At 48.6% G+C, this 18,480-nt stretch overlaps 1 protein-coding gene across 2 annotated transcripts in view; it reads left to right on the forward strand.

Moving 5' to 3' along the window:
* Nucleotides 1–18,480, forward strand: part of LOC144120566 (uncharacterized) — a 215,506-nt gene that overhangs the window by 189,951 nt on the left and 7,075 nt on the right. For both annotated transcript variants that reach the window (XM_077653104.1, XM_077653106.1), the window contains 3 exons: nt 797–1,150; nt 8,646–8,869; nt 16,295–16,366. In XM_077653104.1, coding sequence (XP_077509230.1) covers nt 797–1,150; nt 8,646–8,869; nt 16,295–16,366 — 650 coding nt within the window. The remainder of the gene's footprint in view (nt 1–796; nt 1,151–8,645; nt 8,870–16,294; nt 16,367–18,480) is intronic.

Raw genomic sequence — 18,480 nt, forward strand, 5'->3', positions numbered from 1 at the left:
TTATGGCAGCTTTCACTATTCAATCCGAGCGAAAAACAAATATGTAAAAGAAATATTCTGCTACGCATCGGGGGATTGGCCCATTACTTTCTATATTTCCATAACAGCACCTTACAATATTTCACTATTGCCTCGCGATTAAAATTTATGTCCAAGAATTCGTGACTTGCCGAGCCAGGCCCGTGGTGTTAACTCATGCAGGCCTTCCTCTTTCTACAAACGTTATCGGACAGCCACCGTAGACGGCATGGGCTCAAAACTGGTTTTCTTGATGGGAAACTTGACTGAATCAGTAAGGCAGGACAATTTATTTAAAGCGCGGGTACATGAAGATCTGCCTGAACCGCGGACGAGGAAAAGGAGAAACAATTCCCGCCCCCCTCCAGGCGAGAAATTCCCTATGAGAAAACCAATTTGATCCTCCGTTTTCTTGACACCAGGAAATGCATTGAAGAAATGGGGCACTACCCGTTATAATGCCCTCCCCTAGAGTATCCAATTATTGCTGACCTGGGGAAAAGCAGATCAGTGCACTGTGATAATAAAACACGGAAAAGGCATGGACCTCAGCTCGCACACAAAATACTACACAGCAGCATTCCTGAAGCGACCAATGCAGCTATAAGTGCTGCGGGAGGGAGAGGGCCTTCTGATTGAATGTACCAGGTTAATAACGTATCATCGTAATCAGCAGCAGCACAAGCATCAGCCCAAGTCCACTGCAGAACAAAGGCCTCCCATATCTTTCCAATTATCCGATAGCTTATTCTCCGCACGTGTCTCCCCCTGTCGGCAGGCCAAGAAGGTGGCGGGTCGCACCAAGCACAAGGACCCCGTGGCGGACAGCTTCCTGGAGCTGAACGTGCGAAGCCTGCAGCAGCAGCACTACGCCGGCGTCGGGGCGAGGCCCTCCAGCGTGCCGGTGACGCCCAGCCACCAGCACTACCAGAGGCCCGGTGAACCCGACCGCGGCGTGGACCCGGACCTGCTGTCGCCGTCCAGCAACGAGGACAACACGTCGCCCACTGAGCTCAACAGGCACTTCACCGACAAGCCGCCGCCCGTCAAAAAGCTCGAGGAAAGCTGGCAGCCACACCAGCAGCAACAACAGCAGCAGCAGCGCTGTTCCAACACACCAGGCGCACTAGAGGTAAGCACTCAAACACGGCGCGTTGAAAACCAGTAGTGTAAAAGCAGGGGAACGGTCATCATCATCATCATCATCATCAGCCTGACTATGCCCACTGCAGGGCAAAGGCCTCTCCCGTGTCTCTCCAATTAACCCTGTCCCTTGCCATTCAGCTGCGCCCACCGTACCCCCGCAAACTTCTTAACCTCATCCGCCCACCTAACTTTCTGCCGGCACGTATCTTTCGGTGCGTATCTGGTTTAATATCTGATACGAGTCCCATTGAGACCCAAGATATTGAACTTATTTTTTGAAATACGCCGAAGTGCTTGAAGCGCACTGTCACGAGTCAGTCCGGTATTGTACTGCCTCCGGGATCGGCCCGGGGCATACTACCGTGAGTAGACTTGTCTTAATGGCCCCTGAGCTGCCTGTCGCGTTACAACTGTGGCGTCACTAACCACTCTTTGCATTGCGAAACTCCCGAAGTTAAAGCGACGGCCTGAGATCAAGCGTTCCCGTCGTCCATCGGCTTGTACAACGCTTTCTCCGTCTCTCCGATGGATACAAGTATTTTTTGGTCATGTCCCATCAAATATATGCAGCCGTTGAGTGCTCCAGTGCATTCGTTCGACCATAAAAGAGCCGCTGAAGCCGCTTTTTTTTCTCTATTTTTTAAATTTCTGTATCCGTTCTGTTCGCTCTCCGTCCTGAAGCGTAATGCCTGCTCCAGGCAGCTTCACTCCTGTTCCAGCCACCGCTGATACATCGACGACGGAAGTGCTGGCAACTAAGACAGAAGTGGCGTCAACTACGATGCCGAAACCACCACGTGATGCTCCAAGTTGTGTGGCCAGAATGCCAATCAGTGATCGGTCGGAATATGCAAAAGCTGCAAAAGGCACCCTTGCCCAGAGTTAATAAACGCTTTGACTGGCATCGTCCTTTGATACAATCCCTGCTACAGGTGAAATTCGCATTACCACACGGAAAGACGCCGGTAAATAAATGTTATTTTTGCACCTGTAACTTTTGTTTTCAAAGCAGTTTTTGACTGATTGTGCTACAGGATATTTTAGCGCTGTGAGAAGCTGGCTTACTTCTTTTTGATCATTTTCGCGAATATAGGAACTTTACGAACAACTCTCACGTTCGCATTGTTCCTAGGTCGAATACTAAAACGCGCTTCACAACTTCTTGCATTGTTCTCACGCTAAAAAAAAAAGAAGTCACTCAAACGTCCCCAGGGAACACTCAGCGAACAGAATAATGAGGCATGACAAGACCGCGAAGAAAGGCTTGTACCTTCTTGTTCCTTCAGTAGTACTTGTCTACTGCTGCCACTGAGAAAACAAATGAAAAGGCGTTCAGTACGGCAAAACACTGCACACATGCACAGAAATTTGTAAACAGGGAGAACGAAATGGGGCATCCGTCATAGTCTGAGTTGCTCTGGGACGTTAAACACCCATAAACCAAACCAACGCAATGGTAATACGAAACCGCGAACAAACGTTCGATTACTTCCAACCTGATAGCCTTAGTTGCTTATGTTCCACAAAACCTCGACTCACAACAGCAAACGTCTAGTTTTTAATATATATATATATATATATATATATATATATATATATATATATATATATATATATATATATATATATATATATATATATATATATATATATATATATATATATATATATATATATATATAAGAGCAACCGTAGCAAAAGCCTTTGGACGTTTTAGTGTACCGTTCACGAACTGTTCCACGTCCATGTTTTTCCAGCACTCCGCACAGGAGCCAATCCCTTTGTCCCCCGCTCTCAGGACAGCCGGACAAAACCCCAACACACAACGACAAACCTCTAGTTTTTCTCAGGCCAACTAATACATATAAGAGCACCGTAGCAATGCCTTTGGACGTTCTAGTGTACCGTTCACGCAACTGTTCCACGTCCCCAGTTTTCCCATGCAGCACTCCGTAGTACAGGAGGCGATCTTCTCTTTGTCCCCCGCTCGCAGGACAGCCGGATAAAACCCCAACACACAACGACAAACCTCTAGTTTTTCTCAGGCCAACTAATACATATAAGAGCAACCGTAGCAATGCCTTTGGACGTTCTAGTGTACCGTTCACGCAACTGTTCCACGTCCCCAGTTTTCCCATGCAGCACTCCGTAGTACAGGAGGCGATCTTCTCTTTGTCCCCCGCTCGCAGGACAGCCGGATAAAACCCCAACACACAACGACAAACCTCTAGTTTTTCTCAGGCCAACTAATACATATAAGAGCAACCGTAGCAATGCCTTTGGACGTTCTAGTGTACCGTTCACGCAACTGTTCCACGTCCCCAGTTTTCTCATGCAGCACTCCGTAGTACAGGAGGCGATCTTCTCTTTGTCCCCCGCTCGCAGGACAGCCGGATAAAACCCCAACACACAACGACAAACCCCTAGTTTTTCTCAGGCCAACTAATACATATAAGAGCAACCGTAGCAATGCCTTTGGACGTTCTAGTGTACCGTTCACGCAACTGTTCCACGTCCCCAGTTTTCCCATGCAGCACTCCGTAGTACAGGAGGCGATCTTCTCTTTGTCCCCCGCTCGCAGGACAGCCGGATAAAACCCCAACACACAACGACAAACCTCTAGTTTTTCTCAGGCCAACTAATACATATAAGAGCAACCGTAGCAATGCCTTTGGACGTTCTAGTGTACCGTTCACGCAACTGTTCCACGTCCCCAGTTTTCCCATGCAGCACTCCGTAGTACAGGAGGCGATCTTCTCTTTGTCCCCCGCTCGCAGGACAGCCGGATAAAACCCCAACACACAACGACAAACCTCTAGTTTTTCTCAGGCCAACTAATACATATAAGAGCAACCGTAGCAATGCCTTTGGACGTTCTAGTGTACCGTTCACGCAACTGTTCCACGTCCCCAGTTTTCTCATGCAGCACTCCGTAGTACAGGAGGCGATCTTCTCTTTGTCCCCCGCTCGCAGGACAGCCGGATAAAACCCCAACACACAACGACAAACCTCTAGTTTTTCTCAGGCCAACTAATACATATAAGAGCAACCGTAGCAATGCCTTTGGACGTTCTAGTGTACCGTTCACGCAACTGTTCCACGTCCCCAGTTTTCCCATGCAGCACTCCGTAGTACAGGAGGCGATCTTCTCTTTGTCCCCCGCTCGCAGGACAGCCGGATAAAACCCCAACACACAACGACAAACCCCTAGTTTTTCTCAGGCCAACTAATACATATAAGAGCAACCGTAGCAATGCCTTTGGACGTTCTAGTGTACCGTTCACGCAACTGTTCCACGTCCCCAGTTTTCTCATGCAGCACTCCGTAGTACAGGAGGCGATCTTCTCTTTGTCCCCCGCTCGCAGGACAGCCGGATAAAACCCCAACACACAACGACAAACCCCTAGTTTTTCTCAGGCCAACTAATACATATAAGAGCAACCGTAGCAATGCCTTTGGACGTTCTAGTGTACCGTTCACGCAACTGTTCCACGTCCCCAGTTTTCCCATGCAGCACTCCGTAGTACAGGAGGCGATCTTCTCTTTGTCCCCCGCTCGCAGGACAGCCGGATAAAACCCCAACACACAACGACAAACCCCTAGTTTTTCTCAGGCCAACTAATACATATAAGAGCAACCGTAGCAATGCCTTTGGACGTTCTAGTGTACCGTTCACGCAACTGTTCCACGTCCCCAGTTTTCTCATGCAGCACTCCGTAGTACAGGAGGCGATCTTCTCTTTGTCCCCCGCTCGCAGGACAGCCGGATAAAACCCCAACACACAACGACAAACCCCTAGTTTTTCTCAGGCCAACTAATACATATAAGAGCAACCGTAGCAATGCCTTTGGACGTTCTAGTGTACCGTTCACGCAACTGTTCCACGTCCCCAGTTTTCCCATGCAGCACTCCGTAGTACAGGAGGCGATCTTCTCTTTGTCCCCCGCTCGCAGGACAGCCGGATAAAACCCCAACACACAACGACAAACCTCTAGTTTTTCTCAGGCCAACTAATACATATAAGAGCAACCGTAGCAATGCCTTTGGACGTTCTAGTGTACCGTTCACGCAACTGTTCCACGTCCCCAGTTTTCCCATGCAGCACTCCGCAGTACAGGAGGCGATCTTCTCTTTGTCCCCCGCTCGCAGGACAGCCGGATAAAACCCCAACACACAACGACAAACCTCTAGTTTTTCTCAGGCCAACTAATACATATAAGAGCAACCGTAGCAATGCCTTTGGACGTTCTAGTGTACCGTTCACGCAACTGTTCCACGTCCCCAGTTTTCCCATGCAGCACTCCGTAGTACAGGAGGCGATCTTCTCTTTGTCCCCCGCTCGCAGGACAGCCGGATAAAACCCCAACACACAACGACAAACCTCTAGTTTTTCTCAGGCCAACTAATACATATAAGAGCAACCGTAGCAATGCCTTTGGACGTTCTAGTGTACCGTTCACGCAACTGTTCCACGTCCCCAGTTTTCCCATGCAGCACTCCGTAGTACAGGAGGCGATCTTCTCTTTGTCCCCCGCTCGCAGGACAGCCGGATAAAACCCCAACACACAACGACAAACCTCTAGTTTTTCTCAGGCCAACTAATACATATAAGAGCAACCGTAGCAATGCCTTTGGACGTTCTAGTGTACCGTTCACGCAACTGTTCCACGTCCCCAGTTTTCCCATGCAGCACTCCGTAGTACAGGAGGCGATCTTCTCTTTGTCCCCCGCTCGCAGGACAGCCGGATAAAACCCCAACACACAACGACAAACCTCTAGTTTTTCTCAGGCCAACTAATACATATAAGAGCAACCGTAGCAATGCCTTTGGACGTTCTAGTGTACCGTTCACGCAACTGTTCCACGTCCCCAGTTTTCTCATGCAGCACTCCGTAGTACAGGAGGCGATCTTCTCTTTGTCCCCCGCTCGCAGGACAGCCGGATAAAACCCCAACACACAACGACAAACCCCTAGTTTTTCTCAGGCCAACTAATACATATAAGAGCAACCGTAGCAATGCCTTTGGACGTTCTAGTGTACCGTTCACGCAACTGTTCCACGTCCCCAGTTTTCCCATGCAGCACTCCGTAGTACAGGAGGCGATCTTCTCTTTGTCCCCCGCTCGCAGGACAGCCGGATAAAACCCCAACACACAACGACAAACCTCTAGTTTTTCTCAGGCCAACTAATACATATAAGAGCAACCGTAGTAATGCCTTTGGACGTTCTAGTGTACCGTTCACGCAACTGTTCCACGTCCCCAGTTTTCCCATGCAGCACTCCGTAGTACAGGAGGCGATCTTCTCTTTGTCCCCCGCTCGCAGGACAGCCGGATAAAACCCCAACACACAACGACAAACCTCTAGTTTTTCTCAGGCCAACTAATACATATAAGAGCAACCGTAGCAATGCCTTTGGACGTTCTAGTGTACCGTTCACGCAACTGTTCCACGTCCCCAGTTTTCCCATGCAGCACTCCGTAGTACAGGAGGCGATCTTCTCTTTGTCCCCCGCTGGCAGGACAGCCGGATAAAACCCCAACACACAACGACAAACCTCTAGTTTTTCTCAGGCCAACTAATACATATAAGAGCAACCGTAGCAATGCCTTTGGACGTTCTAGTGTACCGTTCACGCAACTGTTCCACGTCCCCAGTTTTCCCATGCAGCACTCCGTAGTACAGGAGGCGATCTTCTCTTTGTCCCCCGCTCGCAGGACAGCCGGATAAAACCCCAACACACAACGACAAACCTCTAGTTTTTCTCAGGCCAACTAATACATATAAGAGCAACCGTAGCAATGCCTTTGGACGTTCTAGTGTACCGTTCACGCAACTGTTCCACGTCCCCAGTTTTCCCATGCAGCACTCCGTAGTACAGGAGGCGATCTTCTCTTTGTCCCCCGCTCGCAGGACAGCCGGATAAAACCCCAACACACAACGACAAACCTCTAGTTTTTCTCAGGCCAACTAATACATATAAGAGCAACCGTAGCAATGCCTTTGGACGTTCTAGTGTACCGTTCACGCAACTGTTCCACGTCCCCAGTTTTCCCATGCAGCACTCCGTAGTACAGGAGGCGATCTTCTCTTTGTCCCCCGCTCGCAGGACAGCCGGATAAAACCCCAACACACAACGACAAACCTCTAGTTTTTCTCAGGCCAACTAATACATATAAGAGCAACCGTAGCAATGCCTTTGGACGTTCTAGTGTACCGTTCACGCAACTGTTCCACGTCCCCAGTTTTCCCATGCAGCACTCCGTAGTACAGGAGGCGATCTTCTCTTTGTCCCCCGCTCGCAGGACAGCCGGATAAAACCCCAACACACAACGACAAACCTCTAGTTTTTCTCAGGCCAACTAATACATATAAGAGCAACCGTAGCAATGCCTTTGGACGTTCTAGTGTACCGTTCACGCAACTGTTCCACGTCCCCAGTTTTCCCATGCAGCACTCCGTAGTACAGGAGGCGATCTTCTCTTTGTCCCCCGCTCGCAGGACAGCCGGATAAAACCCCAACACACAACGACAAACCTCTAGTTTTTCTCAGGCCAACTAATACATATAAGAGCAACCGTAGCAATGCCTTTGGACGTTCTAGTGTACCGTTCACGCAACTGTTCCACGTCCCCAGTTTTCCCATGCAGCACTCCGTAGTACAGGAGGCGATCTTCTCTTTGTCCCCCGCTCGCAGGACAGCCGGATAAAACCCCAACACACAACGACAAACCTCTAGTTTTTCTCAGGCCAACTAATACATATAAGAGCAACCGTAGCAATGCCTTTGGACGTTCTAGTGTACCGTTCACGCAACTGTTCCACGTCCCCAGTTTTCCCATGCAGCACTCCGTAGTACAGGAGGCGATCTTCTCTTTGTCCCCCGCTCGCAGGACAGCCGGATAAAACCCCAACACACAACGACAAACCTCTAGTTTTTCTCAGGCCAACTAATACATACAAGAGCAACCGTAGCAATGCCTTTGGACGTTCTAGTGTACCGTTCACGCAACTGTTCCACGTCCCCAGTTTTCCCATGCAGCACTCCGTAGTACAGGAGGCGATCTTCTCTTTGTCCCCCGCTCGCAGGACAGCCGGATAAAACCCCAACACACAACGACAAACCTCTAGTTTTTCTCAGGCCAACTAATACATACAAGAGCAACCGTAGCAATGCCTTTGGACGTTCTAGTGTACCGTTCACGCAACTGTTCCACGTCCCCAGTTTTCCCATGCAGCACTCCGTAGTACAGGAGGCGATCTTCTCTTTGTCCCCCGCTCGCAGGACAGCCGGATAAAACCCCAACACACAACGACAAACCTCTAGTTTTTCTCAGGCCAACTAATACATATAAGAGCAACCGTAGCAATGCCTTTGGACGTTCTAGTGTACCGTTCACGCAACTGTTCCACGTCCCCAGTTTTCCCATGCAGCACTCCGTAGTACAGGAGGCGATCTTCTCTTTGTCCCCCGCTCGCAGGACAGCCGGGGCTCGCCCGTTCCGATCAGCTCCCGGCCGCCGAGCGCAGCGTCGTCTCTTCGCGCCAGCCCGCTGTCGACGTCCGAGGCGTGCAGCGTGCGCTCCTCGGTGCGCAGCCGGCGGTCGTCGTGCTCGCCCAGCGGACGCCAGAGGAGCGCCTCGGGATCCCCACGACCCAACGGGCTCGCCGCGAGGGTCGCCTTCGCCCCGGCCCCGCCCAGGCGGTGAGTCCATCCGCTCTCAGAAACGTCGTTTACGTGAATGCGACAGGAGTCGACTCGAGTCCACTTTTTTAGGGAAAGTGCAATAACATCCAGGGTATAGAGGACGAGTCGCGCCTTTCGTTCTCAAATTCGCTATTTCTCTCGTAAATGTGGCTAGAGCTTTACGAAAAAGTGCCGAACCTGTGATAGAGCGTGCGGCTTACACTTGCCGGGATTCGAATCTCCATTCCGCCGCTAAAATTCTACTTGTTTTTCTTACGGGAAACCTCTTGCAGTCGGGCGCTGTGCTTTACTGAGGATGCAACGCTAAAAAAAAGATGAGGGAGGGGAATATGGTGGTGCGGAGGCTTCCCTCCCGCTCCTTGTTCATTTTGTGCTATCAAAAATTCCTTCTCTTCGTATCTCCAGAATTGAGGACGGAAGTCCTCTTCTCAAAACGTTAGTCAGCAGACAGAGGCCTCCCTCCCGCCCCTCGTTCAATTCGGAAAAAAAAGTAGAAAAATAACTGTCATTCGATCTATGCGAAACATTCCTGAGTGCAACAGCAAATGGCGATCGAACAGGCAAACAGAAAAAAAAACGACCCCTGCACTTTTTTTTTTCCTCGGTGGTATATCTGAGTTGTATGTACCACAAAGCGTAAATTAGTTTGTCATTGGTAACGGAAAATATCACTTGGTGGCAAGCGCTGCTTCTTGTGTCGTCCATTTTCTCGGGTCCCGATTTCGTCCCTTGAGCTCTTTCTTTGTGGCGCAGTAATCCAAGTAATCTGTGCCACCGCATTACCACAACGTTTTTAGCGTCATGCCGCGACCGATTTCCGTACGCGGAACCTAATCTTTCCCTCTGTCGGGCTGTATGTTTTGCTCAAGAGGTGCTGATGAGATGGCCCATAGGCCTGCAAACATGATAATAGTGTACCCGGGTTCGTACCCGACCTCGGCGGCGGCGTTTCCATGGAGGCTTCTGTCTCTTGGGGTCCACAACACCCTTGAAGAGCTCATTGAGGCACAACTGACATCGCAAGAGCAGCGGCTCAGGCAGACAGATACTGGGCTCTACCTTTTGCGAAGCTTATGCATACAGGACGAGGACCCTTCAGACCAGGTGGTTATAACTACAGAGATGCGCGAACACATTCGGGTCAAACCTATCCCGAAGAAGATGCAAGCGGACCGCCACGAAAACCGGAGGAGGGCCAGGGCGAAGACGTTAAGCAAGAAGTATCGAGGGGACGATAGTGCCGTGTATGTTGATGTGGCACATTATAACATTACAGGCAAAGACGCTTTCGCTATGAGCGCGGTGAGCATCTCCCGCAGGGTAGCGGCTACGGTGGTCACGGACCGAGTGTAGGAGGCCAAAGAGGCTGCAATAGCAATAGGAATCGTTCAAGAAGGCACCAGCACAATTCTCAGTGATTCCAAAACGGCCCTTCGCAACTTCGCGGCCGTATCTCCGCCACTGCATACAAAATTATTTGTACGATGCCAAACGATAGGAAGAAAGTGGATCTGGTATGGGTCCCGACACACGCGGGCGTTCCAGGGAACGAGGCCGCTCACCAGTATGCTCGAGGTTTTGTCAGCCGAGCCGGTGAGGGGGTCTCGGGCCCGGATGTCTCTAGGGGTGAGACGCTAATTACATATCAGGCCATAACCATTTATTACAGGGAGCTTAGAGGGTGCATGCCTCCTCCGCACGTTTCGCTCAGCCGCGAACATGCTACCACGTGGAGGCGGCTGCAAACGCGGTGGCAGCCAAACCCGTTGACGTATTCCAATATCTTGCCCGGTATGGTAAATCCGCATTGTCAGCTGTGCGGCGAGCCTGCCACCTTATGCCACATAATCTGGAACTGCACGGAGGATCCGCCTCCGGCAGATCTAGTCACATCTCCTACGCTTGAAAAATGGGAAGCTGTTCTCGCCGCCCGAACCCGGACGTTCAGCCCCGGGCCACGGCAAGACCGCAGGAGGTCGCCGACAGACTTACACTGCCGGCCACCTGCAGCGGCTGAAGTGACACAAGAAGATCACCATCTTCTGCCTGACAACAGTTTTTTTTCTCTCTCTTTCTCTCCATGGAGGCGAAACGCAAAGGAGCCCGTGGGGTGTGCGATGTTAGTACACGTTAAAGATTCCGAGGTGGTCGAAATTATTCCGGAGCCCTCCACTACGGCACCTCTTTCTTCTCTCACTCCCTCCTTTATCCCTTGCCTTAGTTCGCGGTTCAGGTGTCCGCCGATATGTGAGACAATTACTGCGCCATTTTTTCCCAAAAAACCAATTTTAAATTTTCAATGCGCGTCTGTTCGCGCGTATGTCTTTGTTGCTGTCTGTGTCGATCTGTCTGTCTGTGCAGTCAAGGTGAACATAAATATTCACTGGAGGGAAATAGTGCTGAAAAAGAATCCAACAGTCCTTGAGGCCACAGAAGCCAGAGGAAATGTTTTGTTCCTTTTTATTCTTGATACTACTTTTTGTTTTTGAGACGAAATTACGAAATTATTTTAGATACGAGACAATTCAGGTGAAAGTATAAGAAATGGTAGTCACATGTCTGGTATCTAAAATAATTGCGTAATTAATTTCCTCAGTTCAAAAAGAAAAGGCCATATAATGAAAAAAGAGAAAAATAATAGCCTTCTCCTATGCCTTGCGTGGTATCAACGGCAGTTAGCTTTATCAACATGTCTGAACGGGACCCTCAGCTCCCCCTAATCCTGTCTCCTTACTGGCGGGAAACCTGCCTGTCGCGGTTGAATTTAAGTATTAGTGTTGAGTTTAGGTTTTAGAAAATTTGCAGCGCTCCGCTTTCAAAGCCCCGGTCGATACAAGACACTGCCATTTTGAAAAACGATGGTCGCCGGTGCCTGTCGAGGCAGCACGTTTCGCAACATGCGCCACGCGGAAGGTCGGGAGCCCGGCTTCTTCTCTCACATATAGGCGGACACCTGAACCGCGCCGTAAGGGAAGGGATGAAGGAGGGAGTGAAAGAAGAAAGGAGGAAAGAGGTGCCGCAGTGGAGGGCTCCGGAATAATTTTGACCACCTGGGGACGTTAAAGATTCCCAGGTGGTGGAAATTATTCCGGAGCCCTCCACTGCGGCACCTCTTTCCTCCTTTCTTCTTCCACTCCTTGCTTTATCCCTTCTCTTACGGCGCGGTTCAGGTGTCTGCCGATATGAGAGATACTGCGCCATTTCTTTTCCCCAAAAACCAATTTTCATTTTTCATTTTTTCTGTCGGGATAACCAGTGAAAACATATTTCCTTAAACAATGGCTTTAATATGCGCTCAGGCGAAGCTGACATTTCCGAGCGTCACTGATTCTCCAGCATCTCTAAGCAACACTTGGGTAGCTAAAAGCGGACAGCAAAAGCACAACTCTAACGTTGCTGCTACTTTTGGTTGTTCCTTGCCATCCGAATTGGCTCGCGATGGTCTCTCACTGTGTCTAGCGTCGTCTATTGCAGATCTGTACGCGTTCGTAAGAGTTGTTCCTCAACCGTGCGTATCATCAAGATCTAGCTTTTCACTTTTTTTCTTAGCGTGACGTCGCGCGACTGACTGCTCCAAACGAAGCGCACAAATCGAACCGAGCTTATGCTTCACACTGACATCTGTTAGGTTCCCCTCGAGCAGGCATTCCGGAACAGTTTCAGCTGAACCTCCTCCTCCTCCGAGCAGCATCCCGAGCAACAACGATGGCTCCGCGTGCATTGTAATTTCTTTTTTTTCTTACTTCCCGTCGCCGTTCTTTTTCCATCTCTTTCTCGGGGTTAATCATGCGAACGCCTGCTGCAGTGGCTCGAGAGAAGGCGTTCGTGCGAATCTCGAGAAGAGGAGCGTGGACCAAAAGAGAAAATGAAATAAAGAAATGCAGCCGAGGAACGAGCGCCGAAGAAGGCGCTGCGCTGGCGATGACTTTCCGTCGCTAACTTTCGCCCGCTCACCTCGTTTTCTTTGCTTAATTTTTTTTTGTCAGTTCTTTTAATCCTTAGTGAAAAACCGTCGGCGTGCAAAAAGTTTGCAGCAATCGCCGCCACGCGGCGTGAACTTTCATTCAAAACGAGGCCCCAGCAAAGTGAGAGACGCGCCTTTTAAATGGGGCGTCGAGAGATGACAAGAGAACTTTGTACACGAGAAAGTGGATGAAGAAAGAAAGAAAGAAGGAAAAGAAGTAGAAGCGCGTGCGAAAAGAAGAAAAGAGCAATCATTCGTCTAGGCTTAGCATCTGCTCCGTGCGAGGAACGATGCCTCGCAGTCACGACTCAGTTGCAACGCGCAAAAGACTGGGAAGCAACTAGAGTATCGCCACGAAAAAAAAAAAAAAGCCACATGAGTCTGGTAAACGACACGTGTTGAAAGAAAAAGAAAGGGAAGGGGGAGAGGGGTATCTTCGCCCGCGGCTGCTTTCGCGCTTTACTACAAAGTTCGGGCAAAGCCCGCTCGGCTTGGGTCACGATTCCGTAGTGCAAGTCAAAAACTCGGGGTTTCGCACGGATGAGATGCGGCTGAAAAATTTAGCTCGAGAATGCGCCGACTCACTGCTTGCACCGAGCGGGCCAAGTTAAAGCAGGGAGAAGACGAATAAAAGAACGAGAGGGTGGAAGTGGAAAGGGGGTATGTGCTGCGGCCCTGGTGGCATTCCCTCCCTCCAACTCAGAAATCGCGAGTCAAGGTCCGCAGCAGGCAGAGTTGCACCAGCGCTTGATTTATACGGCCGGAAACGAGCTGAAACACAATGGGGGACTACGACGAGCCGGATGCAGTACACCATCGCCGCGTGACGGCTGCGTGGCTTACAAGCCGTACATGGGAGCCCTTTCTGCCTCCTCCGTCTCCTCAGCCATGTCTTCCGCTCTCCAGCGCGGGCCTGCCGATGCGCTGAGCTATGCAACAAAAGAAAGAAGACAACGGTCGGTGCTCTTCGGCTGGCTGCATGAGGCCTTCTTGCATTGCTGCTTTTTCACCGCTCTGTGCCTGGCGATATCTCATTGTGAGCGTTGGGCAGCGCGTGGGGCTTTCGATTGGGCCTAATCTCGGATCCCCTTCTTTGTGCACCAGACCATCCTTGCACTCACGCTCTGACGCCCGCCGCTTTCCACCCGTTGTGTAGAAAGCAGAATGACAGTCCAAATGAGTGACGCGCCGGATCTCGGAACTCCCGATCGGAGCCGCTCGATTCTGGCATCCGCAAGAAATTCCGATAGGGCTGAAAGCTGGCGCATCGAGGTCGTGGTTCGACACGGCTACGTCGGTCGTTCGTATGACGTATGCCGCATACGTTTTCGCAACATTACTCTAGTGACTATGACGCTCTTTTCGGTCCGTATTCGCTCAGAAATGCGCCCATATTGTGCAAGAATACATTACTAAAAATGAAAGCGAATGGCAGTAAATTTTCGTGAAAAGTGAAAGCGGGAGCTTTATATGTGTGAGACTTTCTTTGCCGAAGAGACGTGAAGTTTTTTTTATTTATTTTCTCCTTTGGGCAACGTACAGGTATTGCCCACGAGGCAAGACAAAAGGAGGTGCTAAACCTCCTGACTGGGTCTTGTCCTCGCTTGGGTTTACCTCCTTCCTCGCTCCACCTCTATTACTAATAGTTTACCCTCTAAGCATCTTCCACGTGGACACCCCAACACATTCTGCGAAAAACTAACTGACAAACTGGCGTATCACATACCTACCCCAACGACCGCGACGCGACATCCACCTACTCAGACTATCGGGTCAGAATGTATAGATAGCTTTTCGACGGGTTGTATGAGTTACTGTCTACCTCTGTATCGAGCTACATCGATGAAAATTCGTAAGTTGTTATTCTAATTTTCACGTTTGGTGGATGGTTCGCATCTTCCATCCTCGCTTTTGCTTTCGCTTTTTGGGTACCTTAATGATGAGAATCTCCACCTTAATGACTGCCTGTCTACCGCATGTGATAATTTATCTGCCACTGCCAGTGGTAAAAGTGGAGGGCAAGATGGTAATGCCCTCGTGCCGTAAGCATACAAGCTACACTGCTTGTAGTCAGCAAGAATGCTCTGAACTTGCAGAAAACAGTCTTTCTCTGGAAACCACTGTTTCCAAGCGCAACAACGTAGGGCAGCGAGGACCTATTAGCAGCCGCAGCACACGTAATCATGTGTAGTTCTGCACAGCACACTGGAGGTGCATTTCTCCTGAACTGCGCAAGCACCGTTGCGCCTGCGGTGCCCAACCTGGCTTCCGAGGAAGCTCTATATAACCTTCACGACGTTCGGAACTTGATTTTTCTTCGGTTGTCGCGAAATAATCATGCACAAGAACCTGTTTTATTATTTTATTTTTTTCCGCGGGAAGCCAATCAACCAGAAGCCTACTGACAGTCTCTAGAAACAGGATAGCAGGTGGTGAGGTATGACGCTACAAGTGCTGATCACCTGTATTCTGCAAAACCGTTGCACGCACACTTGCGAGAGCGCTGTACCTGTAGCACAAATGCAATGCCCTTACCACAAGTTATGCCTGTGAGCCCGTGGAATAGTGTGAAGATGTCATCATGCTGGCGCCAACTGCTCTACCTTGAGAAACCGCTACCCCTTAGCGGAAAACAGTATTACTGACTGAATTATTGCGCATTAGTGAATTGTGTGTAGTAAGGTTGTAATGAGTTCTTGCAAATGCGTACGTCATGCAAAAAAAATCACAATAAAAATTTTGATCTTAATTGCAGTCCCACTTGGAACTTCGGTTTAGCTTCACCTACATGATACTATTCGCGCAGAGAAGCCAGCTTTACGCCTTTATTGCAGGCATTGTTTTAACTTGCTTAATTGCTCGGCCACTGACGGCGGGTCGGGAGACTGCGGCGCTAGCGGATGCCTCGTTGTGCAGTTAGTTAAGCGTAGACTTGCCGAGTGGCAGACTGCGTTGCGCGAACAGGCATTTCCCGTTGACTCTGCCACGTGTAGCGACTTTGTATTTTTGGTTGATTTTAGAGCGAAAGCTGTACTCCTCCCGTTCTTCAAGGTCATGTCGGCATGAAGAACGACGTTAGGAGGAAGCGGAGCGCACAATAAAAATAAAATAAAGAAATGAAAACCGAAATAAAGAATGAAATAAAACGATAGATAAAACAAAGTTAATAAAAACAAAATAAAAAAAAACGAAAATAATGATTGATTACTTTGCAAAGTAACAAAGGAGGCCATGGAACTCGAAATGCTATCGCATTTCCGCACGTAAGGAGACTTAAAGGCACCTATTATATCTTATTTTTACAGGCCAGGACATTGTGCATGTCCGCCTGTTACAGAGGTACTGGCCAATAAATCATCATTGTCAGCATGTGGAAATTGACTTTACCAGCCTTTTCCATAGCTTTTCAACCTCCCCTTCATGAAAGCGTTTTTATGAACGCACTTCTTATTTTCCAGGCACGACTCCCTGAACGTAAACGAAGAAGAGGAGCTCCGAGAAGCTCCCTGGTACCAAGCTGGCATTCCTAGGTGAGTGGTGTTTTCCATGCATAGCAATGTTGTGGCAAACGATGCTCGACAATAAAAGCACTGAAGACTTTTTTGTAGCGTAAATTTTTGGTATTGACCTATGGCTTAAGTAGTAATTAAGGTGAAAAGTTGGACTAGTTAAATGTGATTCATGATGTAGGTAGTGTCAAAAAAGAGGACCAAGGTGGGAGAAAGACACAACACGAGCGCTACGGCTCAAGCTGCCACAAATATGGATGCACGTTCAGAGATGAAAGAGATGTCTCTGAATCTCATAGCACGACTCTGGAATCATCTTACCGATTACTAAGGATGTCATCTCCGAATGCATCAAAATGAATGAAGGTAACGCAGCAGTTCAGTGCAGCGGTGACACAAGCTGTAAGCTTATATATGTCCAGGCCTGCTTCAGAAAAATCACTAATACTCTCAAGTATTTACGTTCCCAGAGTGAACTGCCCTCAGTGGCTAATGACTTAATCCTCAAAGTCTTTTCACGTGCTTTATTTCTTAATGATCCTTTTATGCTTAGAAGAGACAATTAAGGTTTTAAAAATAAAACAAGCCTGCCTCATAGAAGTTTTTAAGAAATGGCACCAGAACACTTGCTTTGGAGTACTTTTCTGCCCTCGCTTAAATCCCTCCAGCGGCTAATGACTTTAGTCGCAAATTTTTTTGTACTTAAATGATCCGTTTATGCTTGATAGACAATTAAGAATTTAGAACAAATGTTCAAAACAAGGTAATGTCACTGTAAGCAGCTTTATAAATTATAACTAAAAAATCTATGCAAGTCTACCAATTTCAGTGGCACATCATACGTAAGCAAAGTAGATATTTTCAGACATAACTGCAGTGCAAAAAACAAAGTTCACAAGAAAGGACAGATTACACAAGGGCAAGAAAGTAATGCATCTTCTCCTGTTAACGCCGTTTTCTTACTTCCGCAGTTAATTCAAACCCATTTTCCAAAAAGCTTGTGTTAGGTGGACAAGATATGTTAAAGTTATGCAGGATGATTTTATGTTCAAGGTAGTCAAAAACTTGCTCTTGCTTTTGGCATTCTAAAATTTCTGACTTGATAAAATTAACTAGCAACCACACAAAAAGAACATTGAGAAGAATGGGGGGAAATATCTCACATGCCAAATTAATGTAGCCGTTAGCAGCTCACTTTTAGGAAGTATGTGCTATAAGGCAGGTACTTTCATGCAAGCACCATCATGTTACTATTGCTATCCCTCATATGGTGGCTCAGCATACAAGCTGCCAGGTCATTCAAAGAACTAAAATATTGTGCAAGCATCTGCTGAAAGCAGTATGATCAAAAAAAGTTTACAGTACATCTTTAATGCACAGCTGCACACCAAGATTCTACTCAATTTATGATAGTGGTAATCACACCATAACTCTGAAATGGTACAAAACGGATAAAAAAGGCGCTTCGGGACATGCAAGCATTTTTTATTACATGACCAAACATTACTAATACGCTCCATAATAATTTCCAGATATTTGTACCTTCAAAATGCTGCATTCATACAAATTGCAATGCGAAACAGTGTTCGTGGTTTTCTTTGAAGTGCCCCAAATGTAACATTCAACATTAAAGGGTCCCTGAAATGGGTGTTTGAGGTTGGCTATAAAATGCTTGCATTACGTAGAGTACAGGCCAACGAGCGTTCATGCCGCATACAAGACCTCAAAAGCGAGCCGATAATTTACAATACAATTTTTAAAACTCCCGCTTCCGTGCCTAGCAGCGACCTGCGGTGCTGCACTTTCGCCTGAATCCACGCTCGTTACATCAGCAGCAAACTTCTAGCATTGGTTCGCGCGCGTCGGCAGTTTTCGGAGGGGGGCGAGTGCGAGGGGCCGGCGGAGGAGCGCCGACATTTCAATGTGCAAAAAGTTACGAGAGGAGAGGGAAAGGCGCGAAGACGTGGAAATTCAAATTTTGACTACAGCTTCTACGAAGCGCATCTAAAAAATTCTTGCTGGAGGATATTTATGAAGCGGCGTCCTTTAGCATCCTAGGCACATCTTTGTTGAAACCCCCTTTCACAGCCCCTTTAACAGCGTTGCTGCTTTATACCACCCCTGTCTACGACTTT

This window comes from Amblyomma americanum, chromosome 2 (genome assembly GCF_052857255.1).
Source record: "Amblyomma americanum isolate KBUSLIRL-KWMA chromosome 2, ASM5285725v1, whole genome shotgun sequence".
NCBI classification, from domain to species: domain Eukaryota; kingdom Metazoa; phylum Arthropoda; class Arachnida; order Ixodida; family Ixodidae; genus Amblyomma; species Amblyomma americanum.